The following is a 12,078-nucleotide window of genomic DNA, read 5'->3' on the forward strand; positions in this document are numbered from 1 at the left end:
ACATTTTATTATTTTCAATTTTTCAAGACTAAAAATTAAACAAGGTGTTTTTTTAGGACATTGATTTAACAAAATCACATAAAAATATTGCTTGGTAAACTTTTATTCAATATTGGAGCCCTCATGTCTAATACTTCCATCAATACGAGGCCTAAATCCCTTGTAGGCCTTAACTACATATGTAGTCAGACTTGAGATTGTTCGACATCTTCTTGATGGAAGCCTCTAGAGACGTGACACTTCTGTGGGGAGTAGCACACACCCTCTTCCCAAGGTAGTACTTTCTTATCCAGAAGTCCGATATAAGCATCTGCATTGAGCTGCTCCTTCTTTTTCTAAAAAAATGGGAGGGCAGAATTTGCCTGTGCTGACCACAACGCCGAACACGTCTTTTTTTTACGAAGACACGTCTTACTGAAACTCACCCGAGCTCCTTGGATATGGCGATGGGGAACACCCTAAGTGAGAAAAAGTTCAAAATTTCACTCTTTTGTTGTTTTATTTTACTCGTTCTCCTTTGTTTTGTTTTTAATTGAGTCTAAACTTTAAATTAGGAATCTGGGGTTACCCATCTTTCATCAAGTTTGAGAACAATCGACGAATAAATTTGGTTTTTATTAAAATTTCAACTAAGTGTTGTACTAGATAAGATCAACCCTGTATATGATTTGTATATAATGAATATTTCCTTCTGTAGGAATGACTGAGGGACAAAACTGTTGGATTGTAATAATATAAAGAGATATCGGGAGAATAATTGTTCGTACTGAGGCTTCCTTTAATCAACTAAGACAAAATAGTTATTATATACATATGTACATACGTGCTACGCAGGTAGCAACAAGAGAATTAATATAATCAGGAACAGATAATATATAAGGAAAACTACAATATAAAACTCCAATCATATATACACAGATCAGTATTGACATAATAATAATACTAAAACCACAACTTCAATGCAGATCATTCAAATTAATAATTCCTACAAGCTTTAACAATTTAACAAATTTAACTTTAGACAGTCCTTTTGTTAGCATATCAGCCACCATATCTTCACTCCGACAGTAGACGAGTGTAATCTTGTTTGCCTCCACTAGTTCTCTGGTGAAATTATATCTTATATCAATATGCTTGGCTCTACCATGATATTAGGGGTTATTAGTCAAGCTTATGGTCGACTGATTATCTTCAAAAATCACTGTAGCGCTATCACAAGGTCTTTCAATATTGCACAATAAATTTATAATCCAAATGCATTCTTGTGATGCAGCAGAAAGAACCATATATTTGGCTTTTACAGTCGATAACGCAACCGACTTTTGTTTTTGACTATTCCAAGATATAGGACTTTCATTGTATAGGAAAATATAACTACTTGTTGACTTCCTATCATCATGATCTCCAGCCCAATCAGAATCTGAAAATCCTATGAGCTCTCCTTTATCACTTTTACGATAATAAAGACCAAGATTCCTTGTGTTCTTCAAGTAACGAAGGATTCTTTTCAGAGCAACCCAATGTTCGGATCCAGAAGCGTCACCATAACGGACAAGAGCTCCAACTTCAAATGCTAAATCTGATCTTGTTCAAGTAGATTAGTAGATAAGAGCATCAACAATTTATTTATATTCACCAGATTTTTTCAGGTCAAATTTGTTTCTAAAGCTACAGGGGTGTCTACTGTTTTTCTACCCTCAAATCCAGTTCTTTCTAATATGCTAAGACAAAATGTTGACTGGCCAATCCATATATATCCATTTTTCATATCTTGTAATATGTTTATTCCAAGAAAATATTGCACAGTAGTCAGACCTGCACAACCCGTGGGCCGGGGTGTATGATAGCTTATTAGAAGAGGTGCTTCATGCTCAAGGAAGCCGCAGTGGTGGAATTTAACCTGCCTTGGGAAGTCACAAACTTAGAGTTCATCTTCTTCTTTATATCAATTAATTTGTCTTCAGAACTAATGAGTAAAATATCATCCGCATACACCGCAACAAATACTTTTCATTGTAAGCAAACAGACATGGATTTTCTTTTGTCTGCTAAAAAAACCGATTTGTTTTAAATGTTGAACTAATGTAAAATTCGAAAATCTAGGAGCTTGCTTTAATCCATACAAACTTTTCTTCAATTTACAGACCAATTTTTCATTTAGAGGTTCCCTCAATCTGTGAGGTTGTTCAACATACACGTCTTTATTTATTTCACCATTAAGAACGGCAGTTTTAACATCAAGCTGATGTAATTGAATTCCTTCTCCAGCAGTTATTGGTAAGAGCAATTGCACAGTTTCAAACCTAATTATGGGGCTGAAGTGTTTCATTATAATCTTCTCCATATCTTTGAGAATAACCTCTTGCCACTAGCCGTGCTTTGAATCTTGCAGGCATATTTTCTTCATCTATCTTCAATTTAAATACCCATTTTGTTTTTATGACACTTTCATTATCAGGACTTTCTACCAAATCCCAAATATCATTTTTCTTCCAGGACGTAAGTTCCTCCATTCTATCCTTCTTCCACTCTGTTGCATCTGAACGTTGTAGTGCCACTTCAAGTGACTTTGGATCTTCGTGTAACACATATGATCTTTCTCCGAAACGATCTGGCTATTTATTTTCTCTTGTAGATCTTTTGAGCTCTTGTACACTATCCTCAATCTTATGTGTAGAAAGATAACCAATATTGTCCTCTGAATTTGCTTCGTCATTTGAGTTCTCAAATACTATCACTTTCTTGACATTTAAAAAAAAATATTTTGATAATTCCTTTGGTTGTGCTACTAATTGCACTTAAAGCAACGAAAATTGATCGTCACCATAAAATAATTAGAAATTGATATAAAAAAATCAATATTGCTGCTTACTTCTCTCCAAAGAAACCCCTTAAAAATGGAGTCTTAAATAGTTTAATGTAATTTATTAAGGTTTGCTAACTCCACATGAAATGAGAATGTGTTTTCAAATATTTTCTTATGGATTACAAGTAAAAATGGAAAAATAGTAAATTAAATAAATAAGTCAAGAAAACCAAATTTCTTAACAAAAATTAATTACACATTTCTAATGAAGAACAGTGGCCGCCTTTATGAAGCATAAGGTTAAAAACCTAATAAATCCCCTTATAATCCTCCTTTTGTGACTTAAGATATTATAAACCCCAAAATTTATAAAAATCTTTACTATTAATCTTATCCTTTGAGTGTCCCCCCAAAAATAATAATCCATTAGTGTGGGAACATCTTCCTATCAGAGTCAATGATTTTTTATAATTGATAATATCATCCTTGACTTCTCTAGAAACTTTGCATTCATTTTTTCAGTTTGATACAGAATAGGAAAGTGAACATAGAACCTTAGTCCAAGCTTCAAAATGTAATATCGTTTACATTACATTTATCATTGCCGTAACTCCTAACTTTTTAGCAATTAAGATATTGGATTGTGCTCTACCCATTCCGTGAGGATTTCATCGAGATCATCCCATTTGTTTTATCTTCCTGACCCTTTTGATCTTGTGTATACAATATGGATATTTCACAAACTTCAAATTGAATGGTCAGAAATACTGACCAACCTTTCCATTTCAGAAGGGCAAATTTTGGCGTGGAGTAAGTCTACTACTCACTGCCTTTGACGTTCTCTCTCGTACATTTCTAAATTAAATGAGCTGAATCTAATGCCAGCTGATACATTGATTAATTATTCATTTAATGACGACTTAATTATATGTTAGCCCTTCGGTTAGATACAATGTGAACAGAAATAAACCATCATTTTTTTCTTTAAACCCTGAATATTTTAATTTTTACAGGGTTTTTTACTTTGAAGCGTGGTTATAATTAGGGGCAGAGTTTACAGTTGCTCTTATTAACGGGGTGTTTCATGTCTTAATTTACAAGCAAAGGGGCATTTATTTTGCTGATTTGAACTATTTTTAAAATATTGAAATATGGATTATTAATAAACTAAATATTAATATTTAATAATGTCAATCAGTGTTTGGGAAATTTAATAAATCCAATTGATTTATTACTATATTTTCCTCTTATGAGAGTTTGATTTATTTGGCTATTAAATAAAAAGGCACTTTGACTAATCGTTCATAATGGACTCGACAAAATCTTTTATGGGTGTATATACTATTTTAAATGTGATTTATTTAAGAAGTGTCATATTTAATAAAAATCGTTCTTTGTCTAAAGGCTTTTAAGTTTATTAAATAATATAATTACATAGTCACCAGTTTTGATTGTTTTTTAATTGGTTCATTCATTTTTCAGTTCGGGAACAAGGCCACACTGTATATATAAATTTTTCAATAAGCTTATCTCTTATTATCCATAATGTAAACATAAAATGTCTGAGATTAAAGGTACATATTCAAGTAGATATCGTCTCTCTTTCTCTATATATATACAGGGTAAGATAATGCATCAATGATAACAAACTCTTTCAATATCAACAACAAACATATAATCATCTAGGAAATCAAATCCGAAACACTATTTTCAACACTTTTAATAAATTAAAAAAGGAAGATCAAATCTAAACACAAGAGGTGAGACAAAAATTGCTTAATATGAAGTCATCTGTAGATGAATTCAGTTCATCAAGAGACACTCTTTTCCAATACAAGAGAAATATGTGGAACTTCGAAGGAAGATACAATTTCATCATTGTATTATGAATATTTCTTCAAAAAATGTCTTCTTTCGATGTGGTTCAATAAAAGTTCATTCCTCTATACTCAATAATAAAGACCATCTGCAATTAAAAGTTAGATCTCAAAGGAATAAAAGGAAATCTTGTATAAAAATTAGCTCTTTCTTTGACAGAATTGAATCATACTTGAACATTTTTCAAGTTTGACTAACAAAAAATGAAATTTTATGACAAAATCTTTCACCAAACGATCCACAATTCTATGAATGATTACTTAAGTAACAAATTAGGGGCTTCAATGGACAATCCTTTAAGTCCCTATCTTTGCGTTTATGATTAATCAATTTTTAAGAATGAAAAAATATATAATTTTGTAAATCAGATAAATTATTTACGAACAATAAAATGATTTAAAAAAATCTAAAATTCACTTTTATTAAAATTTCTGAATAATGTGTTGCTTTCATTTTTTTTTTTTTTTTTGCCTTGATTGCATAAAAATAATAATATAGTTTTACAACCACTTTACACGGGCTTATATAAATTTTTGATGAGGACTAAGAAATTATTCCTTTTTATAGTCTTCCCAAAATTTTCCTTAATTCTGCTGCAGGTTATTTTGGGGCAAAGTATGTTTTTATTGATGTTATCATTTTATATGTACAAATCATATAAGAAATAAATGAAGGAGGATTGTCTCCGACAGCATCTGCCTGACCTTCAAGACGTAGTTCTTGCATATGAGGTCCTAGTGGACGGCAGTTCTTATTATCTTCATTATAGAAATGTATATAATCCTTTCAGGTACTCTGGAAGTATTGGGGATTATTTTTTGTTTTTTATTTTTATGAGCAAAATATAATATTTAGTAATTTCGTTAGGTTTTTATTTTGTTTTTGCGTAGTATATGATTTTTTATTTATTCTATCCCTTGATGAAATTTTTGGCCCTTTTTCTTTTAGTGAACGTATGTATAAATATATATGTAATGATTTCAATATTTCATTTGCCCCGACTATTAAATTAAATTATAAACAAATCTTGTTGGGTATGAAATAATAATGCTAATATCTTTAATGTAAGTTAAAATTAAATAACTTTCTCCAAACTAATATACTATGATAAAAAAACATATCTCATAAGAATCATTCAATCACTATTAAGACGAAGTACCGTTAGTCTTTGTGATTTATATATTTATAATTCGATAAGGGAAAGCAAGCTAAGATTAATGAAAAAATATACATAAATACAACTATGAGGAAAAAATACCCTGATTAATTAATTTTACAAACTTCCTTAGTTGATAACTAATCAGTGGATATACTATTATAATTATGTCTATACACACAAGTCATTGAGATACACTAATTGATATAATCAATAAAAAAATTATTTGGAAGAAGGTAAAATTACTTATTTCTTAAGCATATGGGTAATTTATTTTATTATCTTACAAAAAAAGTCAAATATTAATATAAAACAAAATTATATCTTTGATGTTTGGGAATAATATAGAAGTAAATTTACTACACAAAAGTTACTTTGTGGCTAATCCAAAGACTTTTTTATTATTAGGGTTAATCTCTTTGACATCTTCAAAGACAATTGCTCTGCTGTATATATTTTTTTAAAGAAAATTGATAAATAAATTATTATAGGCTATAGAATATATATGACGAGCCTTGGATCTGTAACAGGGTTCAGATCACACCATACAGGGTTGGCAAGTCAAACGTGGACTGTTAATTAATGTTAATTTTCTAATTAGTATAGAAAGCTTTAGTGATTATTTTTTGATATCCTTTGTACTTAAACAAACTATGAAGAATATTTTGGCATCTTGTCATCATGATATCTCATAGATTCTGAAGTTGAAGTGGCAAGGATCATGGACATTGTGAAATGCTCCAGAAGACTGGTTTTCCACTTGAAGCAGGAAGTTATGGGCATAATTTAAGAGGGATCCGGAATCCAACTTTGAGGTGAATTTCTAGGAAGACCTCACCAAATCGATGATCCGCTTTGCCAACGACTTCTCCGTGGCTGCTAGTACCCTCAAGAGGGCTGTAAAGGGCGACTTGGGAGTATCTTAATACACAAGGACACCAGGCCACTGTTTGACAGAGGTAATGAAGGCCTGGAACATCTCGAGCTCACATTTTGCTGCCTAACTCTGCCAGTAAATTTTATTATTTGAAAAAATCTGAGACTCAACCCGGCTTCAAGTACTCAAACTTATAGAGATTACAAAAAGATCGCAGGTATTTGTTGGATTTTAAACAGCTGAGAATATTTATTAATGCTTAATCCTTCTAAAATATATATATTATTTGTATTTATCTGGATTAGTGCTTGGAGCAACTTCAGCATACACAGTTACATTCTGCGGTAATTCCACAAGTCGTTAACTCACTAACACATATGGTTTAGTTGTCAGCTGTTGATGATTCTCCTTCTTTTCCTCTAATCAGTGGTCTCAAGATTGATTGGTTCCATGCCAATAAGTTCTTATTAAGCCAATTCTTCCAACTATACAATTATTATTCAATAATAGTAGATCATTTTTGATAGCTTTTTCTGTTTCAGCTCTTAAAATTCGCAACATGTATGCGTCTAATTTGGATTTGGGATCTGGATCCCAAAGTTTGGAAACCCAAAATTTACTCGAATATTTATGTCTGAAGATCGGAACATGTGAATCCGTACTATTTTAGCTAATAGTAGTAGGTATATTACTTTCTTTTTGTGTCAATTTGACCAATGGATGTTTTTCAATTAAACAGAACTCCCATTGTGTAACATCATTTGTTATATTTAAATGGCATATGTATAAAAAAATAAATTAATTGCGTCCTAGTCCATTTATGCAAATGTTATTTTCAGACCATAAGTTGTCAGACAAAAATTAAAAATGATTATAAAGTTAACAATTTTGTGTACATCCAATTTTTTTTAAACCAAGGCTCAAATGATACCTTCAAATGTACAATTTGTGAATCTCAATATTTCCATAAAATGAAATATAAAACATTGGTATTCTAAAGTAAAGATAAATTTACTTATAATATTTTGAGGTATTTTGAGATGACCACTGTATATAGTTTTTCATACTGAATTTTGACCTTTAAAACTCTAAAGAAGGTAAGTAAAAAATATGGGTTTAAACGTTTAAATATATTTTTATCCTCAAAAAGGATTTCCAAAATTGTGTTAGAAGTATTTTACTCCAAAATGTCAAAAAAAAAATCAGAAAATATAAGCCAATATCTCAAAATTAGTAAGTTATTTTAAAGAATCTAGATGCTATTTACATACAAAATTTGAGATCAATTGACTAATGAATTCCAGAGATGTGGGCCGCTAAATCTAGCAACATCAAATATATTTTAGTCCAAAATTATTTAAATAAGCTCTCATTTTTCCATTAAAAGAATTTATAATCAGTTATTATGACACTTTTTATATAGATTAACTGAATTACGAGACTGTCCTAGAAGTACACAACCCAAGAAAGAAAATACACTTTTGGGTGAAAAAATATTTTTTTTAACACAATCTTCTTTTAGCTCAATAAAAATTGCCGGCGATGTTCGAAAAGTTCGATATCCTCTTAATAATAACAACATGATACTAGTAGTTCATAGTTTCTCCTTCTTTAGATAATGAATAACAATTATCACACGTGCATTAAAAAAAAAAAACTGACGTCATGACCTTGCTTCATGATGTCTTCCCCTTCTTAGAAAACGGTTCTCCTGCTACAGTTCATTGTTTGAATTGTTCTTTGGTCTCAGGTGTGAAGTGATGGATCGTTGTTTCATCTATTATTATGACACGTTGCGAAAGTTCTGCTTTCAAAATTTGTTAATTGTAACTTATTCACCACACTGTTTGCTCAAGTGTGACCAGACATGATACCTATCGTACACCAGGCTTTCTAATGTCCAAATTTTTTGGTAATATAAACATAATGTGCTGTACTTTTTGAAATGCTTACAATGTTTTCTTTTGCGCACTTTCAGTGGATGATTCACCAGAGTCGCATTGTGGATTTTCTTCGCAATTTCTAAGCTCGTCACCTAATTTGGTCGATTACTGAGATTCTCGTCTTGGCTGCTTCTAGCCCCTCCTTTAAACTCAGCTCCCCATATTTTACTTTTGTAACAAAGAAGCAAAATGACTCATAGTATAATCCAGTTTTGCTCTTATATTGGTTGGCCTTAGGCCTTTTAAACAAAAGTAATGTATCACATAACGAGTACCAATTTTCTCAATTTTCACAGATTCACAAACAAGGGTCACTATTTTTGGTTGCCAGACAAATAGTAATCAGCGTGAGTCTTCGAACTTAAATTACCGGGCCGTGCAAAATTATTTACCGATGATGTAAATTTACTTTTTAAGAGGTTTTGTGGCAACCAGTCTGATTGTTTCGTATTTTTACTGTTAAAATAAACAAAAATCCTTCCTGTGAGAGCGTAACAACTTCCACACGTGAGACCATGTCCAATCAGGAAACAAAGAGGATCGAAATTGCAGCCCTCCTCCGAGCGGGAGTGCCTCATAACAACATTAAGGAACAGGTTGGGGCCTCGTTGAAGACAATTTACAACGTTTTCAAGCGCTTGGAGGCTGGGGGTGATCTCAAGCATTCCCCTGGGGCTAGCGGAAGCCCACTGTCTCAACAAGGCAAGTAAAGGCAGTGCTCAAGAAAACTCCCAAAAGGTCCATTGCCGACATGGCCAGAAAGATGGGAACATCGAGATCAACTGTTTCAAGGGCATTGGAAAGGGCTGGAGGAAAGTCCCTGAGCCCAGATCTGAACCCACTAGACTTCCCTATCTAGGCGCACGTGGAGACCAAGGCCTGCAAAAACGACACAAGAACATAAATGCCTTAAAGCCTGCTGTCAACAAGGCCTGGGCCTCCATGGACGCCGATTACATCCAGCAAGTCTGTGGCAGCTTCAGACGTCGCCTGACTAGTGTCATTGAGTCAAATGGTGGCTACATTGATTAAATTTGATCACAAACTATTTTATTATTCTAAAAATGTATGAATAAATTGTTTCTCAAGTCATTCGAAATGTCATTATTGTCCGCGATCTGTTCTGAACAAAAATCGGTAAATAATTCTGCACGGCCCGGTATATGATAGATCGTGTACTTTCAAATACAATGGTTTTGTTTGAGCATACAGCATTCATGGGAACATTTAGTATTATAAAAACACATTTATTTCCCTACAAATAAAAGTAATAGGCTATTTAGTTGATCATCACCACTAAAAATATTAGAAAAACTAATGATTGTATGACAGAATAAATATTAAAATATTTTTTTCTTAGAATAATCATAGAAGTAACATATAAAAAAACACTAAAACAGGATTTATATCCGGCTGTTAATGGGCTACACAATGGTATGAAAATATGTATTACATTTTTTTAAATACACATTTTTTCAATAAAGTAGAGAGTAATTTAAAAAATAAATCTTTATTCATTCATATAACATCCCTTTTTTGTATAGCGCAAACTTTCTTCCAAAATGATACAGTTAGAAAGCCCAAAATTATTTGTTAATTAGCCAAATATGTTAATCATACCAATTTTTATTGATTTCTTATGTACTCACAGACTATAAATGTCAAATCATATATCCACAATTTTTAAAATGATTTATATATAAGCATATATTTCATAATATCAAAATTTTAAATAGTATTTTCTTCAAAGCTGTATTATGACAATAAGACACAATGTCTTCATAGAAAGAATAAAATGGCAAGTATAAATAAGTATATTTACTGAATGGAGATTTTAAATCTGGAAACGTTTATATCTCAATAACTTGGTAACCCTGAGATCCTTGTTTATCAAATTGTGCTCATCAAAATTAAATTAATATAATGTATAAGAAAAAATGCGAAATGCTTGCAATGTTCACCAAATACAAAAACCATTATTACGTGTCTCATTAAAGGGTGCACGCCCAAGGAGATTATTGAATTGATTGTTCTGAGAGCCAATGACGTACTCCAGACTACTTGAATCAAAAGAAAGGTAAACTCCTAACTCACCGGATCTGTACCCCTTGTAATTCTAATTGTAAGACATTTTGGAGAGAGAGTCCGATAAACGTGTAAATAACACTGTTCCCTCCTTCCGGACTTTCTCGAGGAAGTGGCCAACATGGGCAAGGAGTACCATATCAATGCCTGTGCCAAGTTTTGGGCTAGGTATGAGGCCGTGGTTGAAGCTGGATGGGGTTATTTTGAGTAATTTACTTCACTATGGACTTTTACATGTAATAGAAAAATATTTCTGAATTGCTGAGGTAATTTGGGGAAAATAATATATTATCCTTATTTAAAATCCTCACACTTTATAAGACTAGGGACCTACAAGAAATTGTATTCTTGTTCTCCTCGAAATGGAGCATAAATATAGTATAACTTATTACTTTTTTATTTATCGAAAATAATAAATTATGAAATATCCATGACGTACCAAGTGAGAAGAAGGAAACGACAGCTGACAACACAATACTTTTGATATTTTTGTTTACAGAGAGAACGCTTTGATATTCACTATTTTAGGGAGATATTTTATGTCTGTTTTTATTAAATCTGTCCATATTTAACCAAAAATATCAAATCTCACAAAATTTAAAGATTAGTTTGACATTATACTAATCTTAATGCATGTACCTGAATATAGTCCATGCTATTATTTATCTGAGATTTGTATTTGAGTCGCAAGACACGAGGAATATTGTGTATGTCTTAAAATTTTCACTCAAGTCACATCAAGTAAATGAAAAATTATCATTTTTTTTTCTAAATTAAAAGAGGGGTTTCATTCATAGCTTTACAATTTGTCCCTTAATAATCTCATTTTCACAATCGTAATACTATCAATTTACGAAAGAGAAAGATATCAAACATACAGGAGAAGTTTATTTGGTCAAGTCTTGAAATTAATTATTCCCCTCTCCAATAAATATATTTATTGACAATGAATAGGAGCAAATTAGTTTAGATTTGAAAGATAATTATTCTACATTTGTATAACTAAGTACATATATCTTACAATCAAACAATTTTCTTTTCCTTTCTCAGCCTCATGCCTTCAAATTTGTGTAGTAAATTACAACCAGCTATTTTTGGAGTACATATACTTATGTAGTAGTTGATTTGATAGGCATTAAATTAATATATAAGGGCTATCTCAGAAGTACCCGGCCTGACTTGTTCATGGAGGTAACATCATTCATGAAAACATTTAGTAGTATCATACATACAAAAGTAAAAATAAAAACCGCTATAAAACCAAATGAAAACTCATTGAAATGTCAAATATTATATTTTGTTTCTTATAATTATTTTTTTAAACACATAATTA

At 31.6% G+C, this 12,078-nt stretch overlaps 1 protein-coding gene across 1 annotated transcript; it reads right to left on the minus strand.

The window, feature by feature from the left end:
• Positions 1-1,151: 1,151 nt before the first annotated feature.
• On the minus strand, positions 1,152-2,329 carry LOC139905542 (uncharacterized). The gene is made up of 2 exons (XM_071888950.1): positions 2,196-2,329; positions 1,152-1,584 (listed from the first exon to the last, which is right to left on the minus strand). The coding sequence occupies exons 1-2, from the start codon at positions 2,327-2,329 to the stop codon at positions 1,152-1,154; spliced, it is 567 nt and encodes a 188-aa protein (XP_071745051.1).
• Between the last annotated feature and the right edge of the window lie 9,749 nt (positions 2,330-12,078).

This window comes from Lepeophtheirus salmonis, chromosome 5 (assembly GCF_016086655.4).
Source record: "Lepeophtheirus salmonis chromosome 5, UVic_Lsal_1.4, whole genome shotgun sequence".
In the NCBI taxonomy this organism is placed as follows: Eukaryota; Metazoa; Arthropoda; class Copepoda; order Siphonostomatoida; family Caligidae; genus Lepeophtheirus; species Lepeophtheirus salmonis.